The sequence below is a fragment of the Chlamydotis macqueenii genome, chromosome 3 (assembly GCF_036417535.1).
Source record: "Chlamydotis macqueenii isolate bChlMac1 chromosome 3, bChlMac1.mat, whole genome shotgun sequence".
NCBI lineage: Eukaryota > Metazoa > Chordata > Aves > Otidiformes > Otididae > Chlamydotis > Chlamydotis macqueenii.
The window spans coordinates 85,327,528-85,349,102 of NC_141558.1; the positions used below are offsets into that span (position 1 = coordinate 85,327,528).

Sequence of the window (21,575 nt, forward strand, 5' to 3'; positions counted from 1 at the left end):
TACAGCTTACATTTTAATAATATTTTTGACATTGAAGTTTTCCAAGGGAGCTATATCTGGATCATCTCCTCGTTCATCCTGAAGAACAATTTGTTGGAGTATTCTGTCCAACAGCTGCCACTGCTGGAAGTTTCCTCCATTCCTCTTATCTGTATGGAAAAAGACCAACCCATAAGAACTTCCGTTTCTATGCCAAAGTGCACAGACTTGACATAAGATTGGCATTCCTCTCTTTCCACCTTCCATCTCAGTCTTGTATGTAGTAAATTATAGAACACAAAGCCTAACCCTAGACTGTTCCTAGCAAATTATTTACAAACACCTGGCATATTGGAACAGCACTTAGCAGGCATGTGCGACTCTGCCCCTGACTTGCACATTCAGGCTGTGCAACTCTTTTGACAGATTAGCTCTAACTTGTACTTTAAATGCCTACAGAAGTGATTCCTTTGTGATAGCTGTTACTTAGTATTTTCTGGGGCTTGATGTTCGGAGTCTTTTGGTACCTGGGTTGACATCGTGACCAGGCACTGTAAAAACAATCAAATATTTTATCTGCATGCTTGGTTATCTGCAGGTCAGTGAAACTCAACTGGCATGAAAAATTCATGCAAACATGACCAAAAAGTGTGGAAACAAAGAAAGAACAGAAACTGAACCAAAGGGACTGATTCCATGAATATCAAACAGAAGTGCCAGAGCAACATAAAGTTCACCTCAGCTCCCTGAGTCACATAACCTGGACCTTTAGATTGTTTAGAACTGTCCAGTACAATCCTTTCCTGGCTTTGCAGGATTTAGCCTTTCTGCCACAAAAAATCTAGGTCAATACTTAAAGCTCAAGTACTGTCTAAAGAGTAATAGCAAGGAGACCACTGGGACAAACAAAGGCTTGAATTTGTGCATGGCAGTACTTGAATCTAATGAGCGTGTGAAAACACACCACATTACTTTCTGAAAAAGCACACCACAGTATATCTCCTTCATGTTCCCTTCTAAGTTTGACTGCTTGAGTATGGCTGAAAGTAATGAAGACCAGCACCTGGTACCTAACAGGATCAAGGCAGGCAGTTCTGTATTGATCTTGCTATGTCTTTGCTCAGCTGCTACACTCTGGAATCATAACAGAATTATTTTATTACAGTTAACAAGGTGATTCCTTTCACTTCTCTTGAAATAAATGCCAATGTTATTTTTCGGTTTGAGTTCAGGAGCTCTCCTCTGATGCACTGCCATGAGATAACAGCCTGAAGACTTACTGTGGAATTTCCCAGTGGCAGAACAGCTTTCAGTACTGTATTTTCATCAGAAAAATTCCTCAGTGCATTTTGTTAATATTCAAAATGGTGTCTATTTCTGGGAATTCCCTGATCTAGAGCACAAGGGCTCTTTCTTTTTTAAAACTTCTAATTTAGAATCATTAAAGGCTTTGTCAGTGACTAACTGGAATGTCTCAGCTACTTAATTTTATTTGCAAGTGCAGAGAGGTCAAGCTGCTGCTTTAAGTATTGTGACAAAAATCTGCTGGATGGAGTAAGTGTAAGATACCAAGTCCCTTAGCCACTACCAAATTTTGAATGGAAGACAAGGGCAGTGCATGTCCTGGTATCTGTGACCCTACACAAAAGCTTCACCCAGTTCTTTAATACCCCTTGCTCTGGAAGACTGTGATGTACTCACACGGCATCTGCAAGCAGTGCTGGAGGATGGATAACAAATAGGGATAGGCATCTGTGTGCTTCAATCTCTTCTTGATCAACTCAAACATCTGAGAGGCACTTTTTGTATCAATGTGGATCTGAAGTGAGAGAAGGCAGGGAAAGAACAAGTAAGAGAAAAAACATGCACAGTGAAAACCTGAATAACTATGAAAGACCTGATCAACAACGAGACAGGCAAATTTCCAGCAACTGGACCTCTACAGAGTCTCCTGCAATGTCCAGCTGCAAGCTCCAGCGAGGAGCAGGCACATGGGTCTTTGAGACCAGCATTGCCATCCCCACTCCAGTATGGAAAATATCCCCATAGTAAAGGGCTAGAAAGGTGTGAGGCATGCAAAGCCACCAAGAGCTGTTCTGGAGCAAGTAAAACATTTGGGTCCTAGAAAGTGTTGACACAAACAGTAGAAACTCAGCAGGAAAGGACTAGTTGTTCTGTATCGGTGTGCAGCAAGAGCTGGTCATGAAGAGGAAACTATCACTATTCTTGACCCTATCTTACTGCTGCTAGAGGTTGTGGAAACTGTCCTTGTTTTATGCTCATCCTTAAAATCCACCCATTCTAAATTACTGATCCTCTCCACATGCTCTGAGGTGACCAGTCTTCAGGAGAGCTTCCCGTAATCTTGAGAAAAGTATCAGAGAAGAGCCCAAGCTTCACCCATAGGCCTGTAAAGGAGTTGTCTGAAACTAGAATGCATCTGGATCATCAGGACGGAGGACATTAGACCAGGGTTGAGAACCTCCTCTACTCCTGAACCTTCAGCCAAACAAAAGAAAGAAGTCTTTGTCAGAGATACTTGACAGAAGCCCTGATCATTGTTTTCATTGTCCACATGTCACAGATCTCCTACTTGCTAAATGAGAAACAGTAAAAACAAGAGCACCAGCCTCTCTCAGCACCAAAGTCAATCATTGTTTTCAGGGAACACAAAGGGAAGGTTGACCAAGCATCCAAAGTGGATGTTCAGCTTTGGCAGGTTCAGGTACTCCAGATAAAAACTTACCAGGTCAAATCGCTTGGCAAGTTCCAGGTCATCTTCATTTCTAACCATCTCAAAGAAATCTAAGTGCCTAAGAGAAAAGAGAAAAAACAAAACAAACAAAACCTGCCAATATTCATGGCATAATTCAGACTTAAGCTAAGCATGTCACTACAGAAACAGCAACACCTTGTTTCCAGCTAGGAGACTTGGAAATTGGCAAGCCTTTGTTGTGCTTTCTTGTGCTGAGATAGGTATGCAAGGTAGCTCAAGGGGGTCAGTGACAGGCCAAAAGGAATGGTTGGATGAGGTATACATGCTCTTTAATCCTTGTGCTAAGTCACTGTGTTGAGATAAGGCTGCTAAAAATAAATATAAAATAGGAAAGGGATATTCTATTTGTGATTAATACAATGCCTGCAGTGATAATACATTTCTAAAAAGTCCATGACATACTTGGTTAACAAGTTAACTTCTTAACCAACTTGTTAACTTGCTTCATTTTGTTAATTAAGTGGATTTTACTAGGCTCCTCATTGGTTCATCAGACTTTTAGCTTCTTGAAGCATTTCAGCCAAATTGTTCAGATTCTTTACTTCAAGTTTATTTCAGCATGTGCATTTTTGAAGGGTTTAATTTAAGGCCATTAGCAGCTTCAATTACTGTGGCAAAATATGGAATCGCTAGTGGAGAAAACATTTATTATCTGTATAACTTTTAGTACAGTAATCTGAAGGTGCTATTCAGTGTCACATTTTGCACAGTAGCAGGGCTGTTTGAAGATGCTCCTCTTTCTTCCCTCTTGTCCCCTTGGCATCTCTACCCCTTCGCCTACCACAGGTGCCTCTTCTCTCACAGTTGCACCAGTGCCACTGTTTGGGACCGTGTGGTACAAGGTAGATCACAAAAAAAGACTGAGCTTTAAGAAAAACCTTGGAGACTCAAAACCTGCGCTTTGATCACACATACTCAGTCTCACTGAAGTCACTCAGCTACTGGCTTCCCTCCCTCCTACCAGGACAAGCTTTTGTCACAGTTTTGCTACAAGAGAAAAGAATTATAACTTTTTTTTTTTTTTTTATTCCAATTGCCATCCTCAGCTTAGGAAAAAAGCAGTTCAAGAACTCCTTGCCACAGCCACTGCCAATTTAGTATGTATGTTTCCCACTTCATGTGCTGATTTTAATTTTAAGGACAAATCTCCTTTTTGTCCTTAAAGGGAATCAGTTTTAGGAAGAGAGAGAGAGCTTTGTGCTTAAATCTGAAACCCAAATGAAGAAGAGTTTCTAAGAACTCTTTCTGTTGATCAATAACCATTCTCGGAAAACGTGTTACCTGTCCAGCGTGGCATTCTCATGTCCTCTTAGCTTGTCAATGATGGGCTGAATTCCCAGCATTAGAAACTCATATCGTAGGTGTAATCGGAATTCCAAATTGTCCTTAAAAAGTGGGGAAAAATCAAGTTATTGGGTTCCAAAAACTTTTAATCACTTAAAAAAAATAATTCCTTAAAACCTAATTTCTTCCCTTTTCAATATCTTCTATCCTGACACCAAATTCACAGGATGACTAATTCCCGTAAAGTAAGTAAAAAAAAAAAAAACATAATAATACCTTCACCTCTTTTTCAATTAAAAATGCAGTCCTCATTTACCTACAATGAGCTCTGCATGTCCAGTCAGAAGGACAGCACACTCCATGTTGTTCCATAAAAAACAGAAGTTATTAATGTTTGCCTTGCTAGTCCATTAGAGGTCCACCTCCTGCTTACAGATGAACAGTACTGCAGTCTCCCTCCTAGTTTTCATGTTTATTTGTCATAAAATTACCATATACTCTGGCAAACTTGACACCTATTCAGTGGGATGTTACAGTACTGCTGTAGATAGAGACACAGTCAGCCAGAGTTCTTATGAGCTTGTCGTCTGTTGTGGTTTAACCAAAAAAAAAAAGAAAAGCCAATGTAACAAAAGTAACACTTTTAATGAAACAAAATAAATTTAAACTATCCTCCAGACTCAAAAGAAAGTCTTGTTAATGAAGGCAAAACAACAAACTGTCTTTTCTGAAATGTCTCCCTTCGACATTTTTAAATTAAAGTGTTTTGAGTTTGGCTTTGAGTCAAAACAACTTCACATTTCAAAACATTTCTGAAGGTAAACCAAAATGTTTTCTAAAAGGCTGAAATCAAGAGGTAAATGTTTTGCAGTTCTTTAAGAAAACCTAAAAAACTCCAAAGTAATCATTTCAGTGCAAGCAGGCTATGTTATATTAGAAGAGGCTGGGACTGAAATAATATGGAAGACATTATAAGACTGATAGTAACAATTAAGCATTATTTTCCACAAACTATGTCCACTCAATAACACAAGAATTGTGACTTAATCTACTAGCCATTCCAAGGTAGATTCATTGAAGCATAACATTTCAGAAGGAATTTCCAGGGCAGTGACTCACCTCACCAGCGCCAGCATTCAGAACAGCATTGATAAAGGACATGATGGCTGTTTTGAGATTTACTTCGTCTCGGTATCGCCCCATGCTTCGGTCTAGCTCATTCAACAACGTCTGAAACAGAAGAGCAGGCTGGGTTACAGGACATAGTCTAATTTCTTGCACCATTTTGCACACTGTTGATGAGATATGCACACAATCTTCTTTTGACTTGCTACACATTTCTTTAAAGAAATAATTTTTTTTCAGACAAAGTTGTTTGCAATTTTGGGTATGCCACAATAAACAAATGAAAAATAGTGCTAGGAATAAAATGCCCACCTGATCCTAATGAAAAAAAAAAAAGACAGTTTTTTTTTTTTTAAACAAGCTATTATTTGAGAAAAAGCAGATACCCTTTACAGTTCCTGCCAATATGATCTAAGAAAGCAGCAGAATTATGTCCTTCCTAGTTAGTTAACTCTGTATGGTGAACATGACAGGGAGTTTATACAGACAGAAAAATAGCATCAGATTCATATGTCCTTTCTACTCACATCACTCAAGTAATTTTCATTATTTTCTTGGATCTCAGCAGGATAGATGGCACTTACATATACAGGGGTAGAGAATTCTAAAGAGAAGCTGTCTTTTGAGGAGCAAAACCTATACATGGACATTGGAACATTTCTCCTTGTTCTGTCACTTACAACCTTCTCATATGAAGCTGACAATTACTCACCTCTTGGTAAGCTCCTTTTAGGGTTTTGCAAGTAACAGGAATATCCCCTGTACATACATCTCCAAAGCTCAAAGGTGAATTACACAGCTCCACTGGAAGTGCAATTAAGCTCCAGTTTCCTTGTTACAGAATCATAGAATGGTTTGGGTTGGAAGGGACCTTTAAAGGTCATCTAGTCCAACCTCCCTGCCATAGGTAGGAACATCTCCAACCAGATCAGGTTGCTCAGAGCCCCATCCAACCTGACCTTGAATGTTTCCAGGGATGGGGCACCCACCACCTCTCTGGGCAACCTGTTTCAGTGCCTCATCACTCTCATTGTAAAAAAAAAAAAATATATCTCTTCCTTTTATCCAATCTAAACCTAGCCTCTTAGTTTAAAACCATTACCTCTTGACCTGTCACTACAGGCCCTGGTAAAAAGTCTTTCTCTGTCTTTCTTATAAGCTCCCTTTATATATTGAAAGGCTGCTACAAGGTCTCCTCGGAGATTGTATGTCTCCCTATTAACCACCTAGCAGGGATATTTAGCATTTAGGGGGTACTTAGCACACAAATGCTTTTGATCTAATCTCTACATACTTACAGATATTTCACCATAATCTTGTGAACATCAGGAGACAAAGGAGAAAAAAGACTAGACAAATAATGTTGGTAGCTTGCGTCTTATAAAGCCTATTTAGGATAAATTCCACTTGACTATTTATTGAAGCGGTTATACATAGAAACCGATTAGCCATGAAAGCAACTGTACTTTTAGCTTTGTGCTGATGACCACGAATTTTCTCTTCAGGATCTTCTCTGACCAGTTCATAACTCCAAATATGATTTTCCTTACTGGAAGAGTAACAAATTCCACTCGAGATCTGCCAGTTCAATTGTATGTGTCTCACTCCAGCGCTAATAATAAACACCCCACTCTCATATATTTGTTTTGCTGATGCACTAGAAAAGACAGAATTCTTTTTACTCTTCCCAAGAAGTTTTGGCCATAAATGGAGAATGAAGACAAAAATAACTTTTTTAGTGTTCAGCTCAGCAGATCCATCTAAATAATATTTTGAAGCTATGATGCTGAGTAAGAAAATTCATTTTCCTTTAGTCAGTCTTCTGTCCCTGGCTACTGAAAGCGTTCATTCATAGCAAAATCTTTCCTGTGCTAGTCATCAGTTTCACAGGTCTATCTCATTTCCTCTAGAAAATGGACATCACCATGGAAATATGCCTCAAGAAACAGGGGGAATATCCTCCTGTGCATTTCCCAGGGGAAAGAATACTCTCCTGGCTTCACGCAAACCCTTTGCTTGTTTTTGTGCAAAAATCTTTTGATCTATCATAAACTGCTACTGACAGCTGTTCTTATATCTGAGCATAGTATGTTTACTATCAAGTAAGCCTGATTTCATAAACTCCTTTTTCTTGCATCTTTGAAATTGCCCAGCTGGCACTTCTAAATGTCACTACTACTGGCATTTGAACTTCCATCACATCCGTGATTTTCCAGTAGTTACACTGTGGCCAAATATCAACCCTTCCCCCATTTTGTTAGAAATGGGAATGAATCTTACATAAAAATACATGAAATGCCTTACTGAGTCAGACTGATGGTCAGTCCAGTCCAGCATCCTGACAATTACAACAGAAGACTATTTAAGAGGTCTTTAAATTCACCAACAAACTCAGCTCTTCAACTTGACAAATAAGTAAAAGTGAAATAAATGACACAATTTAGTTCTGTTACTGTCAGATTTGACAAAGCACATGTGTGACCTTAGAATAATTTAAATGGCCATTTAAATAGCCATTACTATAGAATCATCAAACCCAAGGATGGTTTTGCTGGTTTTCTTCAGAGGTCTCATTCCTACCATATATTCTCACAGACTTCTACAAACATGCTAGACTCTATGCAACACCATAGCAGACGCAGCATCCAAAAAGGCTGAAGGATATCAACAGAAATTTTCTATCCCCCATTTCAGAAGGCTGGACTAGGAGCAGAATGCAGTGGGGGCCAAGCCAAATTCAGGGCAAGAAAAACAAAAATTCTGGGTTGCACTAAGCCAATTGAAGTCCAGCACATCTTCATGTGATTGTTCAGCTCTAGAAGAAAACACTGTAAGTTCATGCAATTCCTAAAGATCAGAGTCCACACCCCCACACCATGGCTGAACTCCAATATCTTCAACCCCTTGAAAATGGCTGTGGTTCAAGTCTTCACTTGAACATTTCCTGTGAAAAAGATTCCACCACACCTCTTGGCAGCCAGCTCTGTGGCCCAATTGATCTTATGGTTGTAAAGGTTTTTCCTACTATTTAAGCAAAACTTTCCTCACTTAATCCCATTATTCCTCATCATTGACATCCAGCAGAGTTTCATTCAATCAGCAGCAAACCTCAAAAGGCTTTGGATGAGCCCTAAGAGGAAGAAGAAAATCAAGTGGGAATATAGGATTTTAATTTGTTCCTTGTTAGCTGCTCTACTACAATTCCAAATTGATCAGATTTCTCCCAACAGATTATGGTTTGTAGTGACGGTGTTTAACACAAACGGGGCAAGGGGGCTCTGGAAGGAATGCTCGTAATCTCCACCTTTTCAACTGACGATATCAAGCTTCCTTTATACCTTCACCTCAAGTTTCAAAATTTCTAGCAGATTAAGGAGGAAAACAAAAGTGTTCTGCCCAAAGCAGCCCAGTTAATATTTTTATCGGCAAGTGAAATCAGCTCCTTTCAGACAGTATCTAACACCTAGGTTTTCTCAAGACTAAAATGAAAATTCTTTCTCCTCACAGGGGTCTCCAGCTGAGTGGGTGTTTCAGACATCAAATTAAGCTGGAAAGGCACTGAAACATCACAATATACTTTTCCAGGCTGGTACACAATTTGACTTTGTAACACTCATTTGACTCAAAATATGGCATGTTAAAAAGTACAACATGTTACAATGTCATAACACAATGCATCCACTCCACAGGAGAAATGAGGGGAAGCAGCAAGCATAATAATCACAAAGGCAACAACTTAGGAAAGAGTAAGATTGTGCCCCTTTCACAAAGGAAACCAGTCATAAATAGGATAACATAGACATGAACAACACTGAAATCGGAGACTCTTCTTTCTCAGTTTTCATAGCATTTTAGAAACTTCCATCTTCACAATAAAGAAACTTAAGAAAATCAAGATAAAGCAATGTTTTTGTGGTCAGACAGTGAGCCAGTGACAAAATTACACTAGCACCAATTTTTAATACATCAGATGGAAAAGAATCCCAGCAAGGACACCAAGGGCTCAGCTTCCTAATTCCACATTTCTACTTGAGGGTTTATTGTCTGGCTTTCCAATGTTTTCTTTCATTTCTGTTCTTTAACGGATAGAGTAGAATTTGTAGGCAAAGAAGCATATTTCAAATAAAAACTGGAAGAAGCAAAGACAGAGCTTTTCCAGATTGCCTCAGGAAGGAGACTGAAGGTATGCCTTTATATTATTATGCTATTTGAGTAAAGATGGAACACTACTCAGAAGAAGGCAGTTTTCAAGGAATATCTTAAAAGAGGAACTGCAGACTGCCTACTGGACATTAAAGGGAGAATTATTCCAGGCAGAAGGGCAGCATGAAAGAAGGGTCAAAGATTAAAGCAGGCAAAGGGATCAGCTCAGGCAAGAAGCTGCAGAATGTGTGAGAAAACAGGAATAACCACAATATAAATTCAGATACAAACATAAAGTACAGAATATTGTTGCAAGTGTCAAGACAAAAATGATCCCGATAGACCTGCAAACAGCAGAGATACAAGGTGAAGTTGTAGTACTACAACGCATTTGGGTGAAGACTGAAGTCTCAACAAAGAAGAGTAAGTACTGGAGAATCTCCCATAGCTTTAAAGTGACTCCTCTCTGAAGTTAAGGATCAGATTGATAACTGCAGTCAGTAGATGAAAAGCTGTCAATTTAGAAAGAAGCAGGTTTTTTTAACATCAGAGTTTCCACTCAGAGCAAAACATTAAATTTTGTTAAGTAAAGGAGATAGTCTTTCGTATTCATAAAAGTTCTATCTATATTTTCCATTAACTTCAATAAAAAAAAAAAAAAGAACGTGTCAAAAAAGCAAGGACACCCTTTCCAAAATATTTCACCACAGTTTGATTAGTGGTCTTCAGTGGGTATGAGCTGGTGCAATTTAGTTAAATTAAGTTGGATTACAAGTGTTTATGTCACTCAGGAATCTCACTGTAATTTGGATTTTGACTTTAAATACACCGTATAAAACTGTAAGTTTCTTATTCAAATTATAGGAGTTATAGCAGGATAAAGCCAATGCAAGTTTTATAAGAACCATATCTTAAGTTGCTGCTTTCCTTCTACATTAGTAAGACATCAGTTTCTGGGTCCTCTGGCTACTTTTGGCTATCTGTGCCAGGTCGCAAGCGTTGTGCTTAGAACACTGACCAGCAATAACTTCTGACATTCAACGAAACATGCCATGCTACTGTGTTAAATACATGATCTACACATCACTCCACCACACTTGAGCATGTACAAATAGGAAATAATCAGTGTTCATTCTAAAGTTGTCAATAGCAAGTTATGCACAAGATCAAGTTCTAGATAGTTGTCAGAAAATAATCCTGAACCTCTCTTCCTCCTTCTTACAAAGAAGAGTGGAAGGAGAACTATGTACCCCAATGCTTTATTTATCACCATGATATTCCTCTGCAAGAAGGCAAAAAAAAAAAAAAGCAAAGAATTTGTGTTGGGGAAAAATAAACCTGGAACAGTGTTTCTTACATTTACCTCCTGATTCCTCAGAGTACACAGTTTTGGTCACCACAGATGACATGGGGAGAATGGGACACTTAGATTTACTGGAATCTCCAAGAGGGGAAAATAAATCCAAATACATAGTATACAAAGTGCCAGCTTTCATAGATGAGGAGGGATAAATTACAGTGAGGTGATCAAAAGGGATGAAGACTATTATCAACCACTGTTGTCAAGAAGGCAACTTAAGGAGGAGCAACAACTGCACTGATATTGTCAGAGGTTAGCATTACCTGTAAATTATTTATTGGACATTCCAATAAAAGTGAGCTCAGTGCAGTTTCCAGAAAGCCCTACACTTTTTATTTCACAACAATTAAGTTTGATTTCCAAAACTAAGAACCTGAAATTATTCTCCTCTTAGGTACTGTGTCTCTAATTTGGCCATTGTATTGCAGAGCTAGATCTAGAGAAAGACTGAGTAATGCCTTTACAGTCCCCTGCTTTCTTCCCCCCCCCCGCCTCCATTAGAATCAGTCTGCAATAGTGAACCATAGAGCCAAAGGAATAAATTCCTACTCTGCACATTCAAAATGTGTTTCTCCTGCTCCTACAGTTTAGTTCATTTTTTATTACTTTTCACAGAAAGAATTCTTGTTTCTTGGTTCTGCCAGATCCCCAGTTGTGGGAAATAATTTTCAACATAACACTGATTAGGTGTGGCCAGTCAAAGTCAACCTAAAGCTGCAAGCTCTAAAATATGCAGACACTTCAATACACTGAGTGATGCTGCAAGTTGCTCAAGCTACAGCAAATATCCCCAGAAGAGTTCAGTTTGAAATCTGAAGGATCTCTTCAAATACTTGCAAAGTCTTGGTTACAAAGATCACACTGAGGACTAGGATAAAGAAAAAAAGGCTTTCACCATACACTACACCTCTGAAGCTTACAGTAAAGATAAAGGGATAAGTGTTGTCAGCTCATCCTTTTCTTAAAATGGTCTCCCATAGTCAAGTTACAGTGGATGCTTCTCTTGATAATAAGCTGCAAGACTGTTCCGAGACATAGGTGTGGGAAGGCAAGAGGCAAAGAGATATAACACATCTTAACTAACAAGTCCTGGAGTATCACAGGACCTTTCACTGAAACACAAGGAAGACCATGACCACATTTGTTTCATCAGCATTTAAAAAATCCCCAGTTTCTCTGTCAGAAGAAAATGACTGTAGATAGATGAGAAATGTCTTGGGATGAATCTTTACCTCCTCAAAATTAAACAAGTTATTACTTTGTGTAGCGGAAAATCTCATGCCAGCATCTAGACACAAGCATTAGAAACTGCAAACAAGAACATATCCCTTCTGCTAAATAATTTTAGGGTTTGGGTAGGGGTTTTTTGTTTTGTTTAAGAGAGAAAAAAAGAGAGAGTACCTATTTATTTTTCATTTTTTTCCCAAATGGAAAAGCATTTTGACAAAAGCAAGCATTTTTGCAAAGTACTCTTTCATGAGTGTGAGAGTTAGTAAGCATCTGCAAATCATTACATCAGAATCCTCAAAAGCTCACAACAGGGCCTGTGCTACCACACTTTGCCCAGCAATGACTTATCTCAATTATTTGGTAAATTTTAAACCAATTTAAAAGAAAAAGAGAGAGAAAGTGAGAACCCAAATAGGAGATATTGGGTAAACAAAGCATCTATCTGCTATATGGGCTTATTAAGCAGAGTCACTTGTTCAGGTGAGAATAAGTTAACACAGGACCACAAGTGTTGTCAGGGCTGTGAGTTACCACTGCTTTTTGCTGAGCATCTAAGGTTACCTCCACTCTATCTCCAAGGTACACAAAAACACCACATTAATTCAGGAAGCATTCTCCATTTCAGCTAATTACTAGACAGCAAGCTAGATGAGGCAGTGCACACAGAGGAGTGGACCTGCCAATGCCACATACAGGTTAATACCACCCCAAGATATCGTGCATCCCAGTCTCAGGTCTGAATCAGTCAGTGAATGCCATAGTGCATTCAGTCCTAACAACAAACATTAGCAGCTACTGTTCACGAGCACAAACTGCTTCCCCATTCAGTTTTACAGTCATAGCTCATTCTAGCCCAAAGTTCACCGATGCATTAGATGGGAAGAAGGCAGGAGGTAATGGTTGACAGAAACCAGGATCCAAGATCTGCTGGCCCAACATCACTCCTATTTCACCTAAGAACAAATAGTAAATAGTTTAGAAGCTGCAGCTACATACACAGCACCAGATTCTATTCTATCTTTTTGTAAAGGTGTTCAGTTTGCTAGGAAAAGGAATGTTTGTCATAATAGCAGCCAATAGTATCCACAATAAAAGCCTGTCAATGATTACTGACCTACCTCAAGGTCTCTGAGACTGTTTCCTTTCTGTGTTCTGAATGGGAGATATCTGAGCCAACAATTAATAAGTGGTGACAATTCACAAGTTGATGGCTAAGTGGCAACTGAAGTGCCTCCACTGTCCATTATTTAATCCACCGTCTCCATTATTTAATCCACAACTCTTTTATTACTAAGTGCTTTAAAAGCAGGACAGAGGCTCCTGGAATTCTATGGCTTTGGCTTCTAGGGCAGAACAAATGACTACTACCCCAGAAATGCCATCAGGTTAGAGTATGAACAGATTAGTAGCTTTCATTTAACATAGCAAACCTCCATTTTAAGGTAAGATACAGGAGATTTTAAATTAGCATTGAAGACAAGCAATCTGGTCTTAAAAAAAGAAATGCTGATAAACCATTTGAGGAAGTGCCCTTCCTAAAACAAAATGAGAAATACTGCCTTTTTGCTAACTAGCAAGTTTGCAATACATGCACTGTAAAAATCACTCCCTGTAGAGATTCATCATGCTGGGTATTTCTGGCAAAGTATCCTCCTTGTACCTGGAATCTTGTCCTTTCTGCAGCATAGACTTGGTAGTGAAGCATGGCTTGCAAGACTTTCTTGTGACCATCTGGTACCAAGCAGACAGCCCCTAGGATCTCCAGTACAGCGATCTTTGTCTTAATGTTCTCAGTCCGTAAGCTCTGGGAGATGATGTTGATACTCTCTGGATGAGCCAGGACATGAGCCCGTCCTTGGGAGTTGTTCATCAGTGCCTTGATACACCCTATAACGGATGTGTGTATTCGGCTCTCTGAGGTCTCATAGTCCATGCTCTTCAGGAAGTTCAGCAAACAGCTCAAGCCATCCAGCTCAATAAATCTGGTCACAAACCTGAAAAAAAAAAAAACAAACCAAAACAAGTATGAAAAATAAGGAAAGTAGACTAAAGGCAATTTATTCAAAAGATACCAAATTATTCAACCCTGTATCTGTAAAAGCTGGCTAGTTTTTAGCCTAAAGCTCACAGAATAATTCCCAGGTATTTAAGAAAAACAAGACAAACCAAACAAAAACAAGTGAAAAAAACTAGCTAATAATGTGTCACACAGTTTCAAGGTAATTATATTCTGTCACCTTATGACCATAGTGTTCAGTTGCTGTGTTCTTTGTTGCAGTTACCGCCAAACACCTGCTATGGTCTACCCCAATAGCTGCTGCACTTTCAAGGCTGAATGGATTCTTTCAAATCGCTGTATCTTACATACATGCTAATACACACAACATACATTTTCATACAGACTCATCGCCACACTTTTAATTATGAGTTTACATTATTTTGAAAACCATTTTTTAGACTTAGGTCAAACTTTCAGCCAATACTACTTATAGGCTATCACTTCCAGGAGTGGGTACAGACAGAGGCAAACCCCTAACCACTGTGCCTGTCGGCTGAACCAACTTCACACTTTGATGACATGACATACATATAAAGTTTAAAAGATGCATATACTTCAGTAAAAGGCAAAGCTCCTATAACTGCCTTCCCTGCTTTTTTTTTTGTTTGATTGTTTGTTTTTAGTTTAAGGAGGTATATTAAAGATGGAACAGGTCCACTGTCAACCTGCAGTAGGAAAATTTACAGAAAAAAAACCATTACAAATAGAGGAAAAACAAAATTAATCAGTCCCAAAATAACACATTGAAGATTGAACCTACAGCAGGACAGGTTTATTTTGACTATTGACATCACTAGAGTTCTGTTTCTACTGTATTCTACCACAAAATTTGCCTTTCTTCAGGTTAAGATTATGGAAACTGAAGATGAAAACAATACAGGAGAAAGTCCTTGGAAAAGTTTAAGGTTTTGTTGAAAACCAGGGTTACAAATTCCAGGTGGGTCATATTAGACCATGCAGACAGCCTCCTAGGCAAATCAATAGAAATTATTAGAATTATGTAAGTCAGTTCAAACCAATCATTCTAGTAATGTTTCATTTAGAGTTCCCAGGTTAAAAATGAGAATTCAAAGATATGAAAAGGGCTGCAAATAATTTCTCTAGATGACTTTGTTTACCTCCTGCCTCCTCTAATAGGCTGTTCAGGTAAGTGTAGCTTTTTAGAATCTCTGAATGCAAAACCATGAGAATTACATTTGAATTTTCAGTCTACCAAAATGTACACCAACAACATGTTCATGACCATGCTCTGAACAGCATAATGTAGCAAGATATCTCAAACAAATGAAAAGGTTGTTAACCATTGCCACCCACGTAACAAATCAAGAATACCAAAAGCCTGCATCATATTGCCTTTACCCAGCTCCTCTTCCTCCCTCTTGGATACTTCCCAATGTGCTGTCTTTCTCTTTTCTGTCTGTAAGTCAGATGCTGTTCCAAACACACATCAGTAATGGAAGCACTATACTGAAAGACTGCATTTCACTGGTCTCTGTTCTCTCTCTGCACCAGTAAGACAAATGCGAGCCATACTTATATATCTCCTGGATAATACAGACTTGACATATGTATAGTCTTCCAGTGGTTACACCCCACACCACAGAGGAATTTTCAAGGCCTACCTGAAAGTTATGCTCACTACGCTGATGAATTTGCCAACTTCCAGCTTGTTTGGCCAGCAGTTTGACCAGAAACATGGCAAAGCCTGATGCTTTCAACAAAGTTTCAGTCCGAGGTTTGGATTTTGTTCAAAACTGGATTTCAAAGTGAACATCAGAGTGAGGGCAAGCACACACAGGAACACATGCACACCAAAAATGAAAACAAAGTTTAGTTGAGCCCTGCTAAGACAATCTGCCGAGTTTCACACAGGTCTGATTGCACATTCTTTGGATGCATCATCTTGTCTACCCTAACAAATCACAGGAGCAAAAGCCCCTCTGCCTCCAGGCTGGAGAGTGGGATCAAAATTGTGCACCAGGAATTTGGTAAGTCACTCAAAGTAGTTTGTTATTTAAAATGATTAAAGAAAGATTAAAACTTAGTTCCGTTTTTGTAACGCATTTAGATGCTAGCATCCCAAAGAAGACTGAAATGAGGGCATTCATGGCTAAGAGGGTTGCTGCTAAGGATGTATTTTGAACCAAAATAAACACAAACTCAACTTGTTACCAAACAATGTGATGCCAATGACTTCTGAGCATTTCTCTAACCCTGGGCCTAAAGAGCAGAGTTGCTTTTTTTCTCAGTAGGGAGGGACTAGTTCAAATTCTCCTTCTCCTCTTCACTTCTGAAGTTCAGTTCTGTGAATCCATCCCATACCCTAGCTATTCCCTCCATCTTTTAGGGGAGGGGAAAATAAATAAATAAATAAATAGAGCTGATGTTTTGGTGTTCTTTTCAGTTCTGGGACTTAAGATGGATACCTTTCTGAAGATATGGAGCTCTACTGACAAAAGAAAACATCCTGAAGAAGCAGCTGAACAAAGAGTCCCTTAAACATACTTTTGGATGGAACACCTGGTTGTAATGACAAGACATACAAGGCACTACAACCTTCATGTATTTTAGCCTGCTCTGACAACCATGTGAAAAAAATGGTAAAGGCATAAAAGTCACATTGTCCCAATTAAGTACAATCCCTTCTAAATTCACTGGTAGAGCAATTTTTCTACAACTGTTTGGATGAGGTAATTCCAAAAAGGAGGCATGCACAGGAAAGCGTTGTGTGTCACAGACCTTGATTAATGACACAATTTAAAACAATGTCGGAATTTTCCTGCACTCTTCCTAGTCCAGAGAGCAAAACCCTCCCATCAGAAGCAGGAATAAAATTATGATTTTCACCTTCCTTTTCCAAAACACTTAGTTCACTATTCTCTGGAAAAGCCAGAAATCATGCAAGAGGAAGATGAAGAAATGGCGACAGCAGTTTCTGAGCCAAGTGACACTCTCAATATGATAATCTGTTCCGTGTGCGCATATATGTGTGTAAGTGTCTGTACAGGAGAGAAAAAGAAGTGGGAGTTTAGGTGACGGGCTGAGAGCCATAATCCTTACACTGTTTGGTGTTTGTGTATCTGTATGTCCATAAGCAGGGACGTGCATCTGTGTGTGTATGTGCGCAGACAAACCCAGCTCTTACAAGTAAAGTACTTTTTTCCTCACAATATACATGTGTTTAACTGCCATCCTATGCGTCCCGTATGCTGCAAAAATAAGGTCTTGTTCTAGACTGGAAGGTGTAAAGTTACGCATATTTGCCAATGCATTCTGGCTAACACATGCAAAAACTCAAGTGTAAATAAAGCAGGGTGTGTTTTAAGAGGTGCTAAACAAGCAAATTAAAGCCTAACCTCACCTCAGACTCTCACTCGACCAGTTTAGCACACTTTAAAAGGCAGGGCACTTCTTATTCTTTTAAGTTTTAGAGAGTGCTGATCAGAAGGAGTTACCTAGCTCTAATAACAAAACTTTCATCCAAATACAGATGAGGCGCAGCCTAAGAGGTAATGACCCACTGATGGATACCAAGTATGGTGGGGGGGACAACCTCCCTGTGAGACTTGATACAGCTCAGGAAAGACAGAAAGATCATACGCTGTGGGTGTGCATAGAGCAGGATGTTCCCACCCTGTTAACAGCCAAGGCTACGCTTCCCTGCAGCATCAGTTTTTTAATTAGGAGGCACACAGAATCCTGACAACTTCTGAACTGATGAAAAATTCAGCATAATGAGTTTTGCTTGCTGGGTGCATAAATGATCATTTCCAGTATGCACTTGAATGCATCAAGGCTAAATCAAACAAAAATAACAGGAAGTAAATCTGAGTTAAACAAAAGGAGAAGAGCAGACAGCAAAGGGAGTCAGTGACAATTCTGACTAAAGGAGGTACTTTTTTCTGGGGTTCCAAAAAGTTTTTTTTTCCAGTCCCTTGTAAGTTTTTACTGTTGCTGCACTTCTGAACCTCCATTTTTGTGCACTAAAATACCAAAAGAAAAGCTCTTCTCTCACTGCTTCTGTCCAATAGTTTGTCATCACACTTGTTTATAGCCGTAAGTTCTTACAAATCTAAAAGAGAATGTGTTTCCTTACAAGATACAGATGTGGGGGTTTTTGTTCTCTAAGACTGGGGTTGTTCCTGCGTGCTGGGACATAACCTGGCTTTATTATTTCAGGGCAGCTCCTAAACACCAGAACAAAATGCACTTCCTCAAAGGGGGCCAAGTAACAGCCCAGGATGCTTTTACCACCTTTTCTCCAAAGAGGAAAGGAACTTGAGTTTGGGTAGGTCTGCTTCAGTTTTTGTTGCTGTTAGAACTGGTGGGTTGGAGTAGAGGCACAGATAGTACCATTTCTCTGCATTTTGTAGTAAAAGAGACACAGTTCTACAGTAAAATAAAACACAGAGCCAAACACATGCATTTTTCTTCTTTTGATTCCTCTGGATCAGAGAATTCAAGCAGAGGAGCCTATTGGTAAGCTGTCAGAGCCCCTGTGTACCCTACCATTACAAATGGATTCCAGACAGTCCATCCTGTGTGAATTTAAGTCTCTATTTTCTTCAGAGGCCTGATGAACAGAAGTGGCAAGGAAAATAGGATTTGATGTCCAAATTCAACTAGAAAGACTAGTATTTTGAAGGCTTATGTATAGTACTGCTTATGAGACGGATTTGATGGAGCTGAGGGCCTCTCTACTGCAACCTTTCCATCAAGAAGAAATTGGCTTGTTGATCAGGCACTGGCACACAGCCCATTTGGCAGCTAACGAATTGAGTCGCTGGAAATTAGTTGAGACATCGGACTTAACTCAAAATTTGGCTTGGCTTAACTATTTAAAAAAAAAAAAAAAGCCCCATAACCATCGCCAGCGATTTAGAAGAGAACACTTTATAGGGCAGCTCATAGATGCTCGTATTGAAGCTTGTTAGGGTTATTATAAACAGATGAAGCAACAGGGTTTGTCAAGGGGATCCAGTAGAAGCAATATAGGTCTGAGCAGGAAAACCTTGCAAAGCTTTGAGCAAACTACATTTCTCTTTCTTCTTCTCTTTTGCCTTGCTGTCAACAAGGAGGCCAGGCTGTCCTATTCAAAATGACAAAGAGAAAAAACAATGGTCACTGCCAAAGTGTTTCAGCTGGACATAGGAGAGGCATTGCTGCTGTGGCTGTGCTCAATGAAAGCTGTCACTTTCACAGAAGAAGCGTCAAACCAGGTCCACGTTAACGTAACAGAGTTGCTACATCATGTCTCAACAGCACAGGACTTTGGTTTAAAATCCTTGTGAAAGCTCGGAGTTTGGCAGTTGTTTTAGCTTCCATTTTAACATGAAGTCCATCTGCATTTTACCGTGTTCTCTGCTTTAGGATAGCGATAGACAGGATCAAACAGTCACTGATGCCCATGGGCCAGGTCTCAATATAGGCCACTGTTTCTCCACTTCAATGTTAAAAGCACTCACCCTACCCACATGCTAAAGTTAGCAAAGCCTGATGAAACATTATGCTTCAGAGGAGCATCAGGGTCTGACTTTGTGCTGTCTTACAGCCCACCACAACAGGAGGTAAAACACTGAGGTTTAAGCTGATGCACTCTATCTCATACATGCTGTGAGGTGAGAAGCTGCATGCAGTCAGTGTTCTAAACATCATCAAGGGGAGAAGTACAATCAGCACTTAGGTCTGCAACAAGTCCCAGAAATATCTTCACTTCAAGTCAACGTAACTGCAATGCAAATTCTTTGAGATAATTTTTGCACTGTTTTTATTTATTTATTTAATTGGTTTGGTTAGGTTCCCCCTGAAAAAAAAAAAAAAGTCTGTTCAATTAGGCATTACTGAAGCTCTTTGAAATGATGATTTCAGCATCATGTGGATGCAAACACATTTGGTCTATTTTGGGCCCAATGCAAAGACATTCAGAAATTTTTGACTGAGTGCTTCCTGAGATCTACAGTTATTGCTTCTGCAGAATGTTCTTCTAAGTGTTAAATGGATAAAGGTTTCTAGTTTGCTCTTGTGCAGAGCTTTGTTCCCAGAAAAATAAAGACGACCTTACCTTCAAAGACACAGTACACAATAAAGTCTCTTAACATTTCTCTATGCCACAGTCACACATAGAACAGGAAGAATGCCAAACCAGGTGATGTCAGATGGATTAGCTGCTGTGTACAAAACAGTTCACATTACTAAAGATAAGGGAAAACCTGAATTCAGAGTAGAGGCGGAGATTTTGCCTAACACGAATCAAATTACATGGGACATTGAGGGGGCTATGAAGTCTAAAATCTTATCTTCATAGTCATTACCTGTGTTTGCACAGATCTGCCACAGGTTTTTCACAGCAGACTTGGTCTTTTACTTTCCTGAAGCTACGTGCTTCAGCATTAGTGTGCCCTCCCAACTAGGCAGGTTCACAGCAGGGACTGTAGGGCTCTCTGTGGATTGTCTGAAATATCAGAGGCTTGTGGGAGGTGAGACAAGGAGGTTTCGGTCCTTGCCACTCTTCCCTGTGTCACATCTGACCACAGGGAGGCAGTGAATTGTGATGAAAGACAAACAACATTACCTCATGGGCTGAGTTCGCAGAGCTGTCTTCAAGTCTTCAACTATTTTATTTTTCATTTCTGTTTCTTCTTCATCGAAAGCATATAGAGTCTGCATCTGTTCAGAAAAGAAGATGACAATCAGGAAAGCTCAGACTGCCTGGAAGCTAAGAGACAGGCCGGGAATTATGAAAAACAACTATCCCATCAACCCATGCAGAGGTGCCTGCCGACCTCTCACCAGGAAACAGCGCCTCAGCTACAAAACTGAATCCAGATGAGGCTGCTTATGTGGACTGGCAGCAGCATACTGCTTTGCCACACTGTCTAAAATAGGGTTCTCAGATTACTCCCCAAAAATCATACTTGCCAGTGTACCCTCAGAAAATTGTACCTAATTTGGAACAGTGATCTGCTGTGGTGATCTATGGATATGTGAGGCAAAGTTTGTAGGGAGAGGTAATATGTTTTATTAGACTGACATGGCTGGAGGGATTTGGGGGTGGGGGGGAGGGAAGGAAAAAAAAAAGGAAAAAAATCAGACGTGTGTCAGGTTTCAAAGCATAAAAGCTTTTACTTCCAGTGACTAAACAGCCTGCAAGTACCTTGAATTACAGTTTATGTACATACAAGTTTGACTTTTCTCCCCCACCCCAAGAGTATCACCTGGTTTAAGATACTGATCTTCCCTATACAATTTGTCCTTGCTAATTAGGAACATTTACTGCAAAAAGCTAGTGCATCATAAAGATCCCATCCCTGTTTTTTAATGAGTAAACTGAAGCACACGGAGACTAGATTTCCCTCTAGTATGCAGCCTGAGATAACTAGAGCTTGCAGTCAACTAGAACTGAAGATGCTGAGGGTCACTGTAAATTAGGGTGAGAGGCAATGAGTGGAAAAAAATAAGGTTCTTAGAGCCAGATGTTGCCATTTTAAGAAGTAGTATATCGGGAAATCAGGGTTCCAGATCTACACTCAGCACCACTGCATGTACCTTCCTTGTGATGTGAAGGAAGACTCTGCAGTGCCCATCGTATTTACCATTCAGGCTCACAACTTCCATGTGTG

General features: G+C 39.6%; 1 protein-coding gene across 5 annotated transcripts in view; it reads right to left on the reverse strand.

The window, feature by feature from the left end:
* The window catches only part of DAAM2 (dishevelled associated activator of morphogenesis 2), a 212,022-nt gene that overhangs the window by 53,824 nt on the left and 136,623 nt on the right, over positions 1-21,575 (reverse strand). For all 5 annotated transcript variants that reach the window (XM_086744495.1, XM_086744497.1, XM_086744496.1 and 2 more), the window contains 7 exons: positions 20,528-20,622; positions 13,558-13,891; positions 5,159-5,269; positions 4,037-4,140; positions 2,726-2,792; positions 1,681-1,798; positions 11-149 (listed from right to left, as the gene is read on the reverse strand). In XM_086744495.1, the coding sequence (XP_086600621.1) occupies positions 11-149; positions 1,681-1,798; positions 2,726-2,792; positions 4,037-4,140; positions 5,159-5,269; positions 13,558-13,891; positions 20,528-20,622 (968 nt within the window). The remainder of the gene's footprint in view (positions 1-10; positions 150-1,680; positions 1,799-2,725; positions 2,793-4,036; positions 4,141-5,158; positions 5,270-13,557; positions 13,892-20,527; positions 20,623-21,575) is intronic.